The sequence below is a fragment of the Emiliania huxleyi genome, assembly GCF_000372725.1.
Source record: "Emiliania huxleyi CCMP1516 unplaced genomic scaffold EMIHUscaffold_749, whole genome shotgun sequence".
NCBI classification, from domain to species: Eukaryota; Haptophyta; order Isochrysidales; family Noelaerhabdaceae; genus Emiliania; species Emiliania huxleyi.
Window position 1 is genome coordinate 4,071 of NW_005196388.1, and position 15,168 is coordinate 19,238.

At 66.6% G+C, this 15,168-nt stretch overlaps 3 protein-coding genes across 3 annotated transcripts in view; 1 reads left to right on the forward strand and 2 right to left on the reverse strand.

Annotated features, from left to right (window-relative positions):
* Window positions 1–1,749, forward strand: part of EMIHUDRAFT_460000 (hypothetical protein) — a gene marked incomplete at its 3' end in the record, with an annotated part of 4,532 nt that extends 2,783 nt beyond the window's left edge. The window contains exons 9-13 of the mRNA XM_005760626.1: window positions 37–147; window positions 229–357; window positions 432–728; window positions 801–1,199; window positions 1,639–1,749. Of these exons, the coding sequence (XP_005760683.1) occupies window positions 37–147; window positions 229–357; window positions 432–728; window positions 801–1,199; window positions 1,639–1,749 (1,047 nt within the window). The remainder of the gene's footprint in view (window positions 1–36; window positions 148–228; window positions 358–431; window positions 729–800; window positions 1,200–1,638) is intronic.
* Window positions 1,750–2,124: 375 nt separating this feature from the next.
* On the reverse strand, window positions 2,125–6,320 carry EMIHUDRAFT_460001 (hypothetical protein; the record flags this gene model as incomplete). Its single annotated transcript, XM_005760627.1, has 7 exons — window positions 5,369–6,320; window positions 5,088–5,167; window positions 3,767–4,997; window positions 2,945–3,667; window positions 2,673–2,805; window positions 2,522–2,597; window positions 2,125–2,377 (listed from the first exon to the last, which is right to left on the reverse strand). Exons 1-7 carry the CDS (start codon window positions 6,281–6,283, stop codon window positions 2,125–2,127), a joined length of 3,411 nt encoding a protein of 1,136 aa, XP_005760684.1. The 5' UTR covers window positions 6,284–6,320.
* A 6,135-nt stretch (window positions 6,321–12,455) lies between these two features.
* Window positions 12,456–15,152, reverse strand: VDC3 (voltage dependent ion channel; the record flags this gene model as incomplete). Its single annotated transcript, XM_005760628.1, has 5 exons — window positions 12,456–13,136; window positions 13,206–13,554; window positions 13,749–14,053; window positions 14,131–14,480; window positions 15,131–15,152. The coding sequence occupies 5 exons, from the start codon at window positions 15,150–15,152 to the stop codon at window positions 12,456–12,458; spliced, it is 1,707 nt and encodes a 568-aa protein (XP_005760685.1).
* Window positions 15,153–15,168: the final 16 nt, after the last annotated feature.

Below are 15,168 nucleotides of genomic sequence, written 5' to 3' on the forward strand. Positions count from 1 at the left end.
CCCGGCAGCGGCCCCGCGCGACCCGCCGGGCCGCAGCTGCGCGCGCTGCACTGGAAGAAGGTGCAGCCGTCTGGGAAGGGGACGCTCTGGGCGTCGCTGCCGAGGGCGCCCCCCATCGACGAGGCGGCACTGCGCGAGCTGTTCACCGTGAAGGCCGCGGGCGGGCAAAAGCCGACCGCGGCCCCCGCCGGCGGCGGCGCGGGCGGCAGTGCTGTCAAGAAGGAGCAGCAGCCGGCGTTGCTCGACGTGAAGCGCTCCAACCAGATCCAGATCGCGCTCGCGAAGTTCAAGGGGCGCGGCATCCTCGCCGCGGTGCTCGCGCTGGACGAGACGGTCCGCAAGCCGAGGACGGCATCGGTGACACACACACACACCCGTGGCACTCGCCCGTGACATGTCCGAGACGTGTCCCCCCGCAGGTGCTCAAGCAGGACGACATCGCGCGGCTGCGAGAGTGCTCGCCCTCGGCCGAGGAGGCCGAGATGCTCTCTCCGTTCGCCGAGGACCCGCGTCTCAAGGAGACGGTGCGGTGGGGCCCTGCCGAGTCCTTCCTGCTCGACATGACCACCGTGCCGCGCCTGAGCCAGCGGCTCGCCTGCTTCCTGTCGAAGCTCACCTTCGAGCAGCGGAAGAAGGACGCCGAGGCGCAAGTCGAGGCGATCAACAAGGCGGTCCAGTGCCTGCGCGGCTCGAAGACGCTGCCTCTCCTCCTCGCGCTCGTGCTTCAGGTGGGCAACGCGCTCAACGCTGGCACGCCGCGCGGCGCCGCCGCCGGCTTCACCTCTGAGGCGCTCGGGAAGCTCGCTGAGACGAAGAGCACCGTCTCCGACGCGCGGCCCGCGCAGACGTCGCTGCTGCACTACGTCGCCCGCGTCGCGCCGGCCGAGAGCAGCAAGCAGCTGCGGCTGGAGCTGCGCGACCTCGAGGAGGCTGCGACGCTCTCGTCCGCCGGCGTGGCCGAGGAGCTCGACGGGCTCTGCAAGGAGCTCGACGCGCTCGGCAGCGAGCTCTCGAGCCCCGAGTATGGTGGCAAGGGCGACGGGTTCGTCGCCGCGCTCGGCAGCTGGCGCGGGGCGGCGGCCGAGAAGGTGGAGACCCTCCGCGCTAGGGTGGAAGGCATGGTCTCCGGCCTGCAGCAGCTGCACGCCTACTGGGGCGAGCCGTACGTCGCGTCGGAGGCGGAGGCGCTGCTCTCGCGCGTCCACTCCTTCGCCGCCTCGTTTGGGAAGGCGTGCCCCCGAGATGACTCGAGATCACCAGAGATCACCCGAGATCACCCCAGATCACCCCAGATCACCCCAGATCACCCCAGATCACCCCAGATCACCCCAGATCACCCCAGATCACCCGAGATCACCCCAGATCACCCCAGATCACCCCAGATCACCCCAGATCACCCGAGATCACCCGAGATCACCCGAGATCACTTGAGATCACCCGAGATCACCCGCCTCGCCTCGGCAGGCGTGCCGCGACAATGAGCGCGAGGACCACATGCGCAAGAAGCGCGCCGAGGCCAAGGCGGCCGCCGCCAAGCGCGCGCAGGCCAAGGGGCCCTCGCGGCCCTCCCAGGCGGGGGCGGCCAAGCCGGCCGCGCGCGCGCAGCCGGCCGCACGCAGCGCCATGGGCAACATCCAGATGTCGCTCAAGCGGGGCGAGTTTGAAAACATGAAGAAGCTGCAGTCCGAGCTGCAGTCCAAGATCCAGTCGCGCCGGACGTACACCGCGGGCGCCCATGGAGGCCGCTAGCTCCTGGCCCCCGGCCTCGGCGCGGCGGCCGTCAGGCGCGAGAGGCTCAGCTCGAGCTCGCCACCTCTCCTACGTGCGCCCGGCCGCCCCCTCTGGGACAGGAGCGAGGGGCAGAGGAACGAAGCGGTGTGTGTGCGCGCGTGTCCGTGTGTGTGTGTGCGAAAAGAATTAGTATCGCGCTCTAAAAAAATCTCGGCGCTCGAAAAACGAAAAGAAAACTCCGCGCCCAGTTTGGTGTTTGCTTGGCCTTGGGGGCCTGTCGCCCTCGCTCCGATTACGCCGCCGCAACCCTGGCTGCCAAAATGCATAGGCAGGACACACGCGACACGGGTGGCTGCATACGAGTAGCCTTCGCCAACCCCTCATGTGCGCCCCTCATGTTAGCGCGCGGCTCTGCTCGCGCACGAAGCGGATGGACTTGAGCAGCCGGTGCACTTTCGCCTCCTCCTGCGCCGCCGTGCTCTGCTGCGATGGCGGCGGTGCGGCCGGCCGCGGCGCGTCGCCGTCCACCGCCTTGCCTTCCACGGTGCCCCCACCGTCCGGCGCCGCAAGGTTTGCCCGCTTGGTGGGTGGGGTCATGTCCTCTGCAAGGTGGTCGAGCTCGCCCATGCGGCGCTTTCCGGCGGCCCTCGAGCTTGGTGCCGTCCTCGGAAGGTGACCGTCGCTGCTTCCGCCACTGCCACTGCCGCCGCCATTGCTCTCGGCACCAGCGCCGCTGCGACCGCTGCCTTGCGAGGGCGCCCCCGGGGTGGACGGTGCCGTTGCCTCGCACTCGCCGCACGCATTGAGGGCGAGCACGCTCCCGGCACCACCACCAGCGGCCGACTCGCCCGCGCCGCTGCTGCTGCCTGTGCCGGGCCCGCGGCTGCTGCTACCTGTGCCAGTGCCCGACGCCGCGGCTGGAGCGGCTGGAGGAGGGCCACCGCCGCCGTTGATCAGGTGGAGCTCTTCCTCGAGTGTGCCCTTCATCAGCAGCTGGGCGACGTGGACGGACCCGGTGGCGCCCATGCGGTAGGCGCGCGCGACCAGCTGGTGCTCGACCGCTGGGTCCCACACCTTTGCGTGTTCACGGCAAGAGCAGCGGTCGTGAAAAAGAAGGGGAAGGACAGGGCGAAACGTGGTGGGGTGGCTGTGCACGCGTTGCTCTCGTGCTCTCTAGGTGGGTGGGCGTCCCCCCTCAACACACACAGCACACCTGGTCGGCGAGGAAGATGTGCGTGAGCATGGACAGGTCGAGGCCGTGCGAGCCGTCGCGCGTGAGGAGCAGCACGAAGCAGTCGACCGGGCGCGCCTCCCACGGCGCGGCGTCAGGCATGCGCGCACCGCACTTTCGGAAGTTGGACAACCGGCCTCCCACCCACGGCCCGAAGCCGCCGGTGAGCGGGGAGCGCACGCGCGTCTCAATCGGCATGCCGACCGTCCACACGGTGCCCTGCAGGAAGCCGAGCTCCCCCACTCGCCGTGCGTCCTCCTCGCTGACCGTGACGGAGAAGCTCGCCTGCCCGTCGGCGAGGTGCATGCCGGGAGGAGCGTGCTCGGCGGAAATCTCGACGACGAGATGCCGCCCGTAGCAGCGCGTCTCGGGGAACTCCACCTCGCGCCCGCCCGCCGCGCGTGCGCCGTCGTCGTGCCGCATCGGGCACTGCGCGCACCGCCAGTAGCGCACGCGGCCGGAGCGGAACTTGTCGAGCTCAGAGTTGCGCCAGCGACCCCAGAACTGGCTGATGGCATCGTCGCCGAAGCGCAAGTACAGAAAGTGTCCCAGCTGGTCGAGGGTCTTGCGCCGCTCCGAATACACCGCCACGCGGACCGGCCGGCTGTCGTGGCCCGGCGGGTACGGCCGGCCCGCCGCGTGCGCCGCGCGTGCCTCGCGCTCGACGCGCCGGAGCTCGGCGATCCCATCGATGATGTAACTCGCCTTTGTATGGCTGAGCGCTCCGTTTCCGCCGCCGCCGCCGCCGCCGCCTCCCGCTGTGCTCGAGGCCGCCTCTGCGCCCGACGAAGACGATGTGGGCACCGTCGACAGCGTGGTGCTGCCGCTGGGCGCCACAGCCGAGAGCGACGACGGTCCGGCACCAACGCCGGCCTTGATGCGCGTCTCCTCCCGCCGCTGCTTCGCATACGACTCGGCGAGCGCGCGCGCCTCCGCCTCGCGCAGCGTCTCGGCCCACTGCAAGTCGAACCCGGGCTGCAGGTACGCAAAGCCGTCGAGCGGGTGTGCCTCCGTCGGCACCTTGGGCGCTTGGTGGGAGCAGCGCACGTCGTCACACTTTGGGCACGTGTCGTAGCGCACCGGCGGCAGAGCAATCTCGCACACGGGGCACGCACTGAGCGGCCCGCTCGCCTCGACACTCGCCTCGACGCACTCGGGGCAGACCAGGTGGCCGCAGAGTGGGAAGACGAGCTGCAGCAGCAGCGGCAGCGAGCACTTGTCGCACGGCAGAGGCTCGCCCGCCTGCGCGGCGTCCATGAAGGCGCGGCAGCGCGCGACCGCGTGCGGCGGCGCGTGGTAGCGCTCGTTGAGCCACTCGACCGCCTCCGAATAAAACTCGGGCGAGAGGGTGGCGACCTGCTTGCCGCCGCCGTTGCACGTCAGCCGGATGTTCTCGATGGCCGCGCGCGCAGACTTCTTGTTGGCGTGGTGCAACAGCGACACGTCCGCACCCGCACCGCGCTCGGCGCCCTCGAGCGACGTGAGCACGATGTTGGCGCGGATGTAAGAAACGAGGCTGTTGTAGCTCAGCCGCTCGCTGGGCGACGTCTCGAGGACGACGGTCGCGCGCCTCGGAGGCGGCACCGAGATGTGCCGCTTCAGGTGCCGGATCATGCGCGGGGCGAGGAAGCCGACGACGGCCGCACGCGCGGCGGCGTGCTCGGCCGTTTGGGAGGCGGCCGAGCCAGCGCCGGTACGGAGGAGCCGGCGTGCGAGCGGCGGCCACTCGGCGCGTGCAGGGTCGCCGAGCACGCCGAGGAGCGATCCGAGGGAGCTGAGGCCGTCGGCGTCGGACGTCTCCTTTGCAGGAGTCCCCGTGAGCAGCCACCGACGCTCCGCCGGCAGCGCTTGAAGCAGCAGCTTCGTGTGAGTGAGGGCGCCGCCGCCGAGGGAGTGGCCCTCGTCGCAAACGACGCGGAGCCACTTGACCGCGCACAGCACGGAGGCGCCGGCCGCGTGCCGCTGCTCCAGCGAGAGACGCTCGGCGGGCAGCACGACGACGGACGCCGCCGCCAGCCGCTCCGCCGACCACAGACTGGCGAGGTCGCCGAGACGCCCGCCGCCGCCGCCACGCCGCCCGCCGCCGCCGCCGCCGCCGCCCGAGTTGCCCCTTTGGTCGGCGAACGGGTCGATCAGGACCTCTCCGGGTAAGCCGCCGCCGTCGGCCTTCACGTGCCACTCGAGCTGCTCGCGCCAGTGCTGCACCTGCGAGCTGAACGCACCAGCCTCGGGGCGGGAATGCGGTCTCGTGCAGTGCACTCGTAGCACCGCGTGAAGAGGAATACAGTGCATAGAGCCAAATACGGTCGAACTTAGCGGGATCCTAGCCCTCTCGAGCGCCGGTTGGAATACACGACTGCGTACTCCGCTTCTAGGCTGCTGCACGAGCGGGCGCGGCGCGATCACCAGCGTCGCACGCGAGCGCCGCGGTGGCGGCGGCGCGTCGCCGTCGGGCGTGTGCGCGTCGAGCGCCTCGTCGACGGCGGTCCGCAGCCGCAAGGCATCCGCCACGAGAGCCGCGGCCGCCGGCGCACCCGACGGGTGGTGCGCGATTGCGGCCGCGCTCGACCAGTAGGCCCGCGCCGCGTCCGGCACCGCGCGCACCGCGGCGTCGAGGCCGGCGCGAGTAGCGAGCGTCGATATCTGCGCATCGTGGCTGATCTCGTCGAAGTCGATGGGTGGCGCGCGGCCCAAGGTTTCGGCATACTGCGGCAGTGCCGCCGCTGCACGCCGCACGCCGCGGCCGAGCAGCGCATACTCGCGCGGGCAGCTCGTGCGCACTTGCTTGAGGATGGAGTAGACGAGCTCGCGGCGGTAGAGGAAGGCGAGGCCCGCCCACTTGGCCTCGGCATTCACGCGCCGGCGCTCGGCCGCGTCGGGCTGGCGCGCCGTCCACGCACCGGCCGTCTTGCAGATGAGCGCCAGCAGCGTGACCGTCTTGCCGGTGCCCGGCTCGTCGGCAAGGATGCCACCGCGTCGACTGCTGGCCTCGCCGCGCTGCAGGAACGCGACGGACGCGCGCTGGTGCGGATAGAGCCGCAGCTTGATGCCGGGATAGGTGTGCGCGACGACGGCCGCCAACCCGGAGCACGTGCAGCCGAGCGCAGCAATTTCGTTGGCGCGCAGCCATCCAGTGAGGTTGTCGAGCACGTGCGCGTCCAGCGTGACTGGAACCATTTCCGTGTCCTCTGCCCGCGGGTCGCCGCTGGCTGCTGCTGCCCCTCGCCGCGGATGAAAAGTGAAGCCCATGTTCTCGTCAGGAGCTGGCCTGGGGACCGCTCCTAGATCCTCCAGGACCTCGTTGAGGCGCTGCGGCGGCATGCTGGACGAGATGTGTCTCGCGCCGCCTTGCGGGGAGCCAATGTGTCGTAAACAAGAAAAACCTGTAACAACAAGTCGTTTTAGGTGTGTTGTTGGCAAGTCGTGGTTTCGTATCAAGAATACTCACTCACTCACACACACACACACACACACTCACTCACTCCCACACCGCTCACGCGCACTGGGCCTTGCACTTTTAATGCCGTGGGGCTCCTGTCGTCTAGACGTTGAGTCGCGAGGGTCGCCCCCCCCCCCCCCCCCCTCCCCGCAGACCTCGCCTTTTACTTTGGCATAACGAACAGTGTCTCCTCTCGGCTCCTGCACGCCTGCCCTTCACCGCACGGCTACTCCGTCGACAGACTACCTCCGACATCACCACATATGGCCTACGTACTCGCTGCTGACCGCGCAGCCTTTCCGGAAGCGCCGCTGGTGCCTGGCAAGCCGCTCACCGTCGGCCGGAAGAACTGCGCGATCAACGTGGCACATCGCAAGGTGAGCGGCACCCACTTTACAATCCTGCTGGAGTCTGTCGACCCGCTTCGCGTCATGCTGACCGACCACTCCAGAAACTCGGTCTTTGTGGATGGCAAAAAGGTGCGGGCGGACGCCGAGTCTGGTGAGAGGCGGGTCAGACTCAAGGCGGGCTCAACCATCTGCCTCAACTGGGAGAGTCGGGAGGAAGTGACGGACAAGTTGGGAGACGATATCCCCTGCTTTCAACTCCGGGAGGGGTGGCTGCGCAACTCCTCTGACGTGCTCCCGCACGAGTCGAGCGTGGTCTGGCAGGAGACGCGTGGGGGAGACGACGCTTGGGTTGCCGCACCGTCCCTCAAGTGCGCCCCGCGTCCCTCGCGGCTCGTCCTCTCGGGCTCGCGGGAGCACCACGGCCAGTGCCTCGGCGTGTACTCGCTCGTCAAGGGTCGCGAGGTGCACGGGCGGCCCGTGTGGAAGCACGCCACCGAGGACCGGTGGATCGCAGCAGATGCGGACGGCGATTGGCTGGTACAGGAGGGCGAGGACGTGGGAGCGAACGCTGACAGCTTCCTGCGACTGCACGACACCTCCAGTGTGCTCCCGCATGAGTCGAGCGTGGTCTGGCAGGAGGGTACGGGAGCAGATTGGGTCGACGCGCCGTCCCTCAAGTGCGTCGACCAGGTGGTGGCGGAGCGCGCGGCGGCAGAGCGCGCGGCGGCGGAGCGGGCGGAGGCCGAGCGGGCAGAGGCTGAGCGGGCGGCGGCCGAGGCGGCCGAGGCGGCGGAGGCTGCTGCGATGCTCGACCACATCTCTGTGGGCCAGAAGAACACGGGCCAGCGCGGCCGACGGCCCGCCTGCAAGCTGCCCCTTTCGGAGATGACCAAGGGCATCGCGATCGCGGGCGAGCAGGGCAGCGGCAAGACGGTCGGCTCCAAGATGATCGTCGAGCAGCTGCTCAGCCCGACGTGCCCGGTCAAGCGCGTCGTTACGCTCGACGTCGCCGGCGAGCTCGGCCAGATCGGGGCGCCGCAGGACGTGCCGTCCGACCTCTCGCGCGAATTTGAAGAGCGTGTCTACACCAACCACTGCACCTTCTGCGCGGGGGCGGGGCAGAACTCGACCCTCAACCCGTTCGGCATGGCCGCGCAGCTGAACGCGCTGCCCTACGACACGGCGGTCGAGCAGCAAATCTTTGCGCGCGAAGCGAGCCCCTTCGTCGAGCTGCTCGTCGCTCCGGTCATCAGTGCGGCGCCAACCGGCGGCTTGTCGCTGCTCGACACTGGCTTCCCATCCATCACAAAGACCGCCTTTGGGAGCGTACCCGTTGAGGCGAAGACGAAGATCGCGGACGCCCTCTTCCAAGCCGTCAAGGGCGTCCTCATCAAGCACAAGGCTGCCGGCGGCAGCGTGCCGGGCAGCTTGGACGACCTCTGCGCAGAGCTTCGCTGCGCGACGGAGCCGCGGCTGAGCTCAGGCGCCGAGGCGCTCGGCTTCAAGCTCCACCCCGCGATTGCGCCGGGCGACATCGAGCATCTCGCCAAGCTGCTAGAGTACTACATGCAGCCCGTCGGCCCGTTCGGAATCCTCTACGTCCCGGCCACCGCCACCGTCGAGAACGACAACCCCGACGCCGACTCTGTCTACCCGCTCACAGCGAAGGAGCTGCTCCGCGACCCAGTGCACGAGAAGAAGAAGCACTCAATCATCTCGCTTGCCAACCTGGACGAGCAGCAGAAGATCCTCGCCGTGCGGCAGATCCTGCACTCGCTCGCGCGTGAGCTGCCAACGGCGGCGGGGCGGCTGCGCTCGGAGCAGCACGCTCCCAAGATCGCCATCGTCATCGACGAGGTCGGCGCTCTGTGCCCGTACGACCCGCACTCAAAGAGTGAGGGCAAGTTCGGCGCGTCCGCCTACATCGCGCAGTTCCTCAACCTCTGCCGCAAGTATGGCATCATCGTCTTGCTGTCCACGCAGTGCGTCGGGCAGCTGCACCCCGTCGTTCGCACTGCCATCGGTGGGCCTGTCTTCCTTGGCTATCCCGGAGGCCGCGACAAGTGGAAGAGCTTCGTCGACACGCGCTACGGCGCCGACAAGAAGGGCGACAAGGGCTGCAAGAAGGAGATCATTTCGGGCGTCGTCGGCCTTGAGAAGGGCAAGCACGAGTTCGTCTTGCTGCCTCCGGACAAGACCGAGAAGCACGAGGTGGCCACCTTCGACTTGCCCATCCACAAGCACCAGGACGCTGGGGTCTATGGCCGGGACGTCACCGCCGCCAACCGCGACAAGCACCCCATCGTGCGCACCGACGAGACGCGCCGGGCGAAGCGTGCGCGCGTCGCGTAGGCTGTCGTAGCTGGGGCAGGGGCGGAGGGGGGGCGAGGGTCGGGGAAGGAGGAGGCGGCGGCGGCGAAAAGGAGGCGGCGGGGAGGAAGTTGCGCGCCGCGACATGATGCCAGCGACAGTACGTGATGTCGGAGACAGGCTACAGTGAACAGCTACGTTGCAGCGACCAGTAATAGGTCAGAGCAGTAATAGGTCAGAGCGGAGGTACAGTGAGAGATACGCCAAGGTGTTAGTAAGCGGGTTGATTTGTATGTTGTACGTACTCTCTCACGTTGTATGTTCAGTACGTTGTGAAGTCGAGTGCTCCAACTTTGCATACGCCACTCGACTCTTGGAGCGCCGCCGCCACCACCCAGAGCGCTGCAAGCAGCGCCGGGCAATGACGGCGTACCGCCCAAACAGCCGCCCCTCGACGGGCAGGGCCCCCAATGTGCGTCGTAAACAAGAAAAACGTGTAAGATCACAAAGGAAGAATCTCGTGCAAAGGAAGAAACCCTTTTGAACGCGTCCAGTCCAAGCGTCCAAGATTGTGCTTGCGTGTATCGCGCGCCGCGCTTGCTCGCTCCTTCTCGAACGATGGCCAACCACACGACGGCCGCGAGCACGGCCGGTGCCGGCTCCTCTGCGGTGGCGCTGTCATGCTCCCTCGTAGTCGCTCTTGTGCCTCTCTCGTGCGTGCTCCTCCATCGTGTGAGCGAGCTCTTCCGACAGCCCAGTCGCACCAGCTGCAGTGCAGGGCTGTCGGAGCGCCTCTGCGATGCCCGCAAAATCGAGCACAGGCTACGCACGCAGGTCACATTCTCCTCCCTCGCCGTCGCGTGGGCCGCCTTCATCCTGGGCATCCCGATGTGTTACATTGTGCGCTTTGTCGGTGGCATGCATGCAATGGATGTGATCATCTCGAGGGAGCCGCTGCCAGTGCTCGGCCTGCTGACGGTGCTGCCTCCCACGCTGGTCCTGCTAGCCTGCAGGCCCCTGGACCACGTTGGTGTCCGACTCGCAGGAGCCTTCTGCGCCATCACCCATTTCTACTATGTCGCGCACGATGTCGCCGCGTGCCAGTACACCGCCAGCCGTTGCTATAGCCTGGATCAGCCAATCTGCCTCGACAGCATGTGGGTGGGAGCCGCGGTGTCCGGGTGGGAGGCCAGCAAGCTGGCTCCGCTGCTGCTTTTGGGCCTGCTAGATAAGGCGGCCCTGGTCGCCGGCGGCGCCGTGTATATTACAGTCATCGTGCGCTCAGCGTCCACGCGAGACGCGCTGAGCAGGCTCTTCGTCACACTGCGAGTCGTCTTCCTCGTCAGCTTCGTCTCGAGCAGCGGCCAGTGGCTCTGGCTGCTCTCACACCAGACTGCGCGCTTCGGCACCAGCCACATTCACGATTGCGGCTGGTCGCACTTCGTGCGCAAGAGCTTCGGCAGCGGCTTTGGCTTGCTCTTCGCCGTCTTCCTGACCAGGTTTGCATGCGAGAGGATCGAGGGTGCCGAGCAGGCGCCGCTCACAGCCCCAGTGGATAATAGGCGTGTTCGCGGGCGTATCTATCGCTGCCTCGGTTGGAATTGGCTCCGCGCGAGCTCGCGCTCTATGGCTGCTGTCGCGTCGCTCGTCGGCAGCGGCGCAATCGAGACGGACCAGCGCTGTCGCAAAGCCATCGACACATTCCGCGCGATGCCGTGGGCGGGCCTAACCGAGGCGGATCTTTTGCTGGGTCAGGCTCCAGAAGAAGACAGGAGCGAGCCGGCGAGGCTGGGGGAGGTGGACGCTTTCATCTCGCACTCGTGGGCGGACGCGGGCGCTGAAAAGTACGAGGTTCTGCGCGAGTGGGCTGGCGGCTTCGAGGCGGAGCACGGCCGCCCGCCGCTGCTGTGGCTCGACCGCTGCTGTATTCGACAGGACGCCGTCGCGGCAAGCCTGCTCCAGCTGCCCATCTACCTGTCCGGCTGCCGCAGCTTGCTGGTGCTGCATGGGCCGACCTATTGCTCGCGGCTGTGGTGTGTGCTTGAAATATTCATCTTTGTGGCGATGGGTGGCGCGCCGGGCCAGGTTGAGGTGCTGCCGCTGCGCGGTCTTGGCGGTGGGAGGGCCCAGTGCGGCCTGGGGGGCGGCTTGGCGCGCTTCCGGCTGAGCGAGGCATCGTGCTCGCTGCCAAGCGACCGCACGCGCATGCTCGCGGTGATTGAGTGCAGCTTTGGCGACGAGGTACCCTTCAACCAGATGGTGCAGACCCTGTTGAGGAGGAACATCGGTGCCGCTTCGGGCTCGTCAGCGGTATAGCGTGGGTGTTTTGCGATCGGGTGCGAGAAGTGGAGCAGCACTGCCACTGGCGAGGCGCACACACCCCGGATCTAGGTCGAGGACGTGCAGCAGCACGCCACCTGTAGGCCTTGTGCGATCTGTGGACATGGCGGGGCGGATGAATCCCAACGATCTTGCGCGCTTATGGACGGAACTCCGTGCGAAACACCCTCTTGGCATCTCAGCGGCAATCTGATTGCAGTGGCGTCGGCGCCGAACCTCCCACGTCCGGTGCCTTCCTACGGATCATCGCTCGACAGGGTCAAGCCGCTCATCATTGGAGAGTTTCATGACCCCGCAACGACCTACACTTCGGCGCAGAAAATGCGGGGCTTCTTTCCTAACGGCGCTTTGATGAACTGGCAAGGCTATCGCCATGGCCTGCCCTCCACCGTGAACGCGGGCCAACCCGGTACGCGAGACTTCCAAAAGAAAGGCTACGGCGCCTGGGATTGCTTCAACAGGACGCGGGACTACCTCAAGGATGGCATTCTTCCCCCGTGCCGAATGGGTATACCTGCCCGATCAATGGTCCGGCTGCAGGCTCTCTGTCCTTGCGCATCGCGAAGGAGGTGCCCCCATGTTAATGGCCGTCCATTCTCACTCTCCTTTGCGCTATCGGCCCTCAAAACTTGCCGGGCCGTGGCGTAGCTCGAGAAGACAAGACTCTGCATGTCGCATGATATAAGAAGGAGCCAGAGATGGGCGTTGCATGTCGCATGATATAGCCGCCCCTCTCTCCCTGGGCGTTCCCCATTATAGCGCTCGAAGTTGCGTAATACGTGGTAAAAGGTAGGATAAGCCTCTCCACAAACCAACTGTTGTGGTTCGTATTCATGAGAGAGACGCACCGAGCATCCCCGCGGTCATTTGCTTCGGTGGTGGCGGGGACGGCGGCGGCGGGGACGGCGGCGGCGGTGATGGTCTTCAAGAGAAAATAAATAAGCCGAATGAGCTGTGTCTATCCCCAAAATCTATCTGTGACCGACAGTCGCTCCCCCTTTCCCCGCCTCGGTCGGCTTGCAGGCTCGCGCACCGCTCGTGCTCCGCCTAGCGCCTAGGCAAAGACGCGACGGCGGCGCGACCCGCTCTCGCTCTCGGCGGGAGAGTCGGGCAGCTCCGCCGCGTCCTGCAGCCGCGCGAGCGGGATCGTGCCGGCGGGCGGGGGCTCCGTCGGCTCGCGCGGAGAGAGGAACTCGCCGCTGCTCTTCCGCTTCGCGCACATCTCCTCGACGAGCATCGTGAGCCGCGCCACGTCGTCCCGCAGCAGCGTCACCTCATCCTTGACCGAGCGCTTCGGCTGCGGCTGGCCGAGGCTCGACTTGCGCGCCTGCTTCGGGTTGAGAATCTTGTCGATCTCAGCGAAGTCGAGCTCGCCCGACTTGTCGCGGTCCATCGAGTCGAAGATCTGGTGCAGCACGCTTCGCGGGCCGCGGTAGCCCAGGCTCTGGATCGCCTTGCACCACTCGCGCCTCGAGACGGTGCCGGAGCCGTCGTCGTCCCAGCTGCGGAAGAGCGCCTGCAGCTGGCCGTACTCCTGCGCGAGCATCTGGTGCAGCTTCTCAATCACGCTCATCTCCTCCGGGTCGGGCGCGTCCTCCTCCTCCACCATCTTGTCGAGCAGCACCGCGACGACGACGTTGATGAGGACGATCTGGCAGACGATGATGAAGGAGACGTAGAAGAGGGCCGGCCCGACGCCTGTGTCGCCGCTAAAGATGGCGGGCCGCGCGACCGCCTATGGACACGTCTCGGACATGTCGTGGACGTGTCACGGAAAGCTTCGGGAGGGCAACATGCTGCCCGCCTCGGACCACGACTCGCCGGTCAGCACCTGGAAGAGTGTGTACAGCGCGCGGAAGAAGGTGCCGTAGTACTCTTCCCCGTACGTGAAGCCACGCGCCGTCTCGGAGGAGAAGGTCTGGGTGAGGGAGCAGTCCGCGCCGGCGAGATAGTCGTTGCCATCGTCCACGTACACCGTGCGGCCGTCCTCGGTCTCATTGCAGAGCCCGCGCCGCACATTCTCGTTGTACGTCGTGATGCCGCCGTCATCGCCGGTGAGGTGGAAGAAGTCGACGCCGAGAATCGCGTAGATGCACATCACGATGATCGTGATCAGAAATGCGTTGAAGACGCCGGGGATCGCCTTGCCGAGTCTGCGCAACGGTGCAGCGGCGCCGTTTTTGGCGCGAGGTGTGGCCCGGCGGGGAAGAGAGCAGTAGGGCGGGAGGAGAGGCGGGAGTACTGGAGGGCGGGAGGAGAGGCGGGAGTACTGGAGGGTGGGAGGAGAGGCGGGAGAACTGGAGGCTGGGAGGGTGGTGGCGGGAGGGCGGCGAGGCTGCAGGCGCACGAGGAGAAGATCTTGTTGAGCGACTTGACGCGCTTGAAGAGGCGAAAGATGCGAAAGGCCCGAAGGTTGCGGACGAGCGCGAGCTGCGGCGGCATAAAGGCGCCGCCGATGGCCTCTGCCATGCCGACGCAGCCGATGGAGACGACGAGGAGGTCGAAACAGTTCCAGCCGCAGTTGTGGCGCCAGAAGGCAAAGGCGAGCCCATAGAAGTTGACCAGTAACTCGACGAGGAAGAGCGTGTTGAAGGTGAACTCGCTCCACTTCCAGAGCGCCGGCCGCAACTGCTCGGTATACGGGTCCCACTCCTGCGGGCGCGGAAGTAATGGTTAGCCAGCGTAGCCACCGTGAAAGAGCCGATGCGAGGTCCGTGAAGGCAGCCGACCTTCTCTGCGCAGTTGAACAGGAAGTTGGAGATGATCAGGACGGCGGTCAGAATCTGGACGGGCTGGCTAATGTAGAAGCGGAAGACGTCGAGCTGGCGCGGGAGGCAGAAGCAGATCGACCGAGGCGGCGGGAGGGAGATTTCCTCCCACCTCAGCTTGGTGTTCGAGTCGGCGGGGACAGATCTTGCCGTGCTGTGGGTGCTCTCCTCAAGAGTAACGCTCTCGGCGTCCGAGCAGTCGACGTCCGAGCCCACAGCTGACGTCCTTGCTGTGGCGGCCTTCTCAGCGGCCTCGCGCTTGCGCCTCCGCGCGGCGTGGATCGCAGCAATCATGCGCTCGTGATTAAAGCCTAAGCGTCCCGGACACGTGTGAGCGCAAGGCCGCGAGGCGCCGACCGAATATGCGGCCAGCTGAAGTGCGGCCGATTTATTTAGCGAAGACGAAAAACAAATCGGGGTGCATGTGGGCTCGAGAGAGATGCGTGAGGTAACAACATGACCTGTAGGCAAATGCTCGGAGTGGGAGTCAGAAATGTGGTCCTTGCGCGAGGGGAGCTCGATAGACTCGAGGGGCCAGGATACGCCGCGAGGAGCAGGAGGACGGAGTTGCGCCGAAAGGCGAAAGAAGCCGCGAGAACAAGGGACCGGCAGGCGGCGGCGCCGCAGGACGAGACAGAAGAGAACGACGCGACAGAGGAGGAAGTGACAAGGGAGAGAGCGACGAGAGTGGGACGGCCGCGAGGTGGCACGAAGGTTGAAGCGAGAATCGGAGAGAGACTGCGAAGAGAGATAGGAAGAGGCAGACTCCCTAGGGTAGGCGACGGCTAGCGCATCACACTCCTCTCCTTAAAATCCCTGTGTGGTGGCGGCGTGCCGTTCTCCCATCCCTCCCTTGGGTTGTCTGTTTTCTTTCTTTCTTTCAGATGCGTGAGGTGTGTGTCCGCCGCGTTTCATACATCAAGATCATGTGTGTGCTTGCGGCCGGCTTCATCGCCAGCACCGCCTTTTCCTCCGATGACCATCACGTCAGAGCAATTT